Source organism: Montipora capricornis, chromosome 1, assembly GCF_036669925.1.
Source record: "Montipora capricornis isolate CH-2021 chromosome 1, ASM3666992v2, whole genome shotgun sequence".
NCBI classification, from domain to species: Eukaryota; Metazoa; Cnidaria; class Anthozoa; order Scleractinia; family Acroporidae; genus Montipora; species Montipora capricornis.
Window position 1 is genome coordinate 14,622,806 of NC_090883.1, and position 2,500 is coordinate 14,625,305.

Consider the following 2,500-nt stretch of genomic DNA (forward strand, 5'->3'; position numbering starts at 1 on the left):
ACTTAAAAATAGCGAAAAAGTCTCTCCGTGATTTGTGGGTAAATGAAGCGTACTTATGTCATCCTAAAATGAAAGAAAACATCTCCATGATGTCCAATACACTTACCTGAGTCAGAATGGGATTTCTTTTGACAAGGCAAGTGGTCATAATAAGCAGATTTTGCATAGTTTGTTCCACAAGTCTCGCAAGTCTTCCTCGCCGCCATTTTCTTCACAAGATCGACAACTCACGCTTTGCTTAGTAACCAGGCTACAACCAAACCACCGTTGCTCCTCCATTGCTCATTGGCTATCACAACAATCGATGCTCATCTGGACCAATCAAAAAGTGAGATGATGATTTCGATCGTGTCTTCGCGTCACTTTTAAAATTCACTCCACGCGGGAAGGTTAGCAAGGAGAATTGTCAGGTTTTTATTCGTTGTAGCAGCGCTTGAGGTTTGAGACGAATTCTGAGTTTATCGTCGTTGATAAAGGTATGTGTGTTTTTAATATTTCTACAGTCATCGTCGTCTTTCCTATTGCGAGTACCCACCTTTCATCGTCGTTTACGAGACCTGACATAGTTTATTGTAGACTTCGCCGTTCGCGTAGGATTTATCGATCTTCCTTGCGAAAACTTGTTTGTGATGTCTATGGGGGCGCCTTGTTTATTGGGAACGTGATCAGGGTAAAGTAAGAACATAGTTCATGAATCTTAACGTTATATGCTGGCAAGATGCACAAGCTTACATAAAATTTCACACCTTTTGTTGCCCTTCAAGCTACAGTATCAGGGGCCGATTACATGACCTGGGCCAGCCCGGTCAGACGGGCTAGTCGGGTTTGCCGGGATTTCTTTCAGCCCGGTATTACATGAGGTGAGCCAGCCCGGCTTGGTCTAAATTTAGAATATGTCATGTGAAAAAAGATATCAACAACAACAAGAAGTGGAGAGACGTTTGTCTCGCGAAATTGTTATTAAAATTCCCTATACAATTTAAAGAAGCCTTATGGTTTGCTATCTCATTTATCCTTTATTTAAACATAAAAAAGCGACTATTCCGTGGGCCATTTTGCTCCAAAGTGGAGTAGTGTGGTTAGAAATTGCTGGCCCGGCTAACCGGGCTGTCCCGGTGAATGCGATTACTTGGAAAAATCTCAGCCTGGTTAGTCGGGATCCCTGCATCGTAATGTCATAATCTCAACTAACGGGGCTTAGATTTTTCCATGCAATCGCGAACTGGATTTTGGTGTATTTCTCAGACGTGCCAGGATTTCAGCTAAACGAGCCAGCCCGGCTCATGTAATCGGCCCCTCAGACATAATTATTTGGGACACTTCATGCCAACATCCTCTATTCCCTTCTTGTGCATTCCCTGCCCCTCTCAATGTTGTTTATCACAGTTCAGTCGCCAAATCTTTCACACCAACATTAAGAGGGAAGGAAGAGGCAGAAGTGTCCCAACAATTGTCTGGGACTGTAGTTTGACTTGCAACCAAATGAAAATAAACCAAAAATAATACCATTTGCCCATAGATTTTGCTATTGCACTATTGTGCACTTAACCCTTTCACTCCCGTGGGGGTTCCCCATTGACGAGTAAAATCGTCAGGCGTTAGACAGAGTAAAATCTATAAGTGGCACTCTTGGGTGTGAAAGGGTTAATGTGAACTGGTCCGGAATGCAAATCACATTTTTTGAATGAGGGAACTGAGCCTCTCCCAATTAAAAGTTCCAATTACAGTTTAGCCCCTCAAGCAGTTTTGATGGTTAGATATTCGAAGGACACAATAAAGGAGGGTACTTCTGAAAGAAAGTTCTGTTTGTTATTTGACCAAAGGGAATTCTGAGCAATTGCTTTCTGCTAAATAAAATCGGCCATACATACATTGTAAGCATGCAATTTACTTGTGCTGGACTTGAGACGAACAGTAACAGATTTAGGAATATTTACTACTAGCCTCTTTGGCTAACTTAAAAACAGTTCTTCTTACGGTGTTTAATTGGGATGTAAGAGTTGTCATTTGCAAATGCAAAAGCTGGACACGTGGGAATGACAAAAAGGAAAGATAAAGTACACTGTATCTCAAATTTATTTCAATCAACCTCTTCATGATCAATACCAACATTTTGAGAAATTCAGTTCCGGGTTTTGTGATCTGTAGTGAAGCATGCTAAAAACAATTGTATTGGCAAGTTAAAGCTTGTTTTGTTGGTAAATTTGGATGCATGTATGTCACTAGTTAGTAGGCCACTCGGTTAACAAGTTACTCTAGAGTCCTTGGGTGGGAGCCCACAGTGTAGTAAGTAACACTTCACGTAACTCTCAAGCTCTCAATCTTACAGAGTATAAATTTATTATTTGATTTTTTTATATTTAACACAGTCAAAGATGCATGATACTGGGTCATTTTTTTCATTGGGGCAGTCAAGTAGAAGCTCTGGCAGTGGGAGGTCTACATGTAGTAGTGGCAGCTCCAGGAGAGGTTATTCATCCTCGAGTGGTCTTTGTGATGA

At 41.2% G+C, this 2,500-nt stretch overlaps 2 protein-coding genes across 2 annotated transcripts in view; one reads left to right on the plus strand and one right to left on the minus strand.

Annotated features, from left to right (window-relative positions):
- LOC138051671 (uncharacterized) overlaps positions 1-202 on the minus strand; it is a 6,831-nt gene extending 6,629 nt beyond the window's left edge. The window contains exon 1 of the mRNA XM_068897927.1: positions 107-202. The gene's annotated coding sequence lies outside the window, so the exon portion shown is untranslated. The remainder of the gene's footprint in view (positions 1-106) is intronic.
- Positions 203-365: 163 nt separating this feature from the next.
- LOC138051677 (uncharacterized protein C14orf93-like) overlaps positions 366-2,500 on the plus strand; it is a 6,092-nt gene continuing 3,957 nt past the window's right edge. The window contains exons 1-2 of the mRNA XM_068897939.1: positions 366-476; positions 2,370-2,500. The exon at positions 2,370-2,500 is cut by the window's right edge and continues 256 nt beyond it. Coding sequence (XP_068754040.1) covers positions 2,376-2,500 — 125 coding nt within the window. The 5' untranslated portion in view covers positions 366-476; positions 2,370-2,375. The remainder of the gene's footprint in view (positions 477-2,369) is intronic.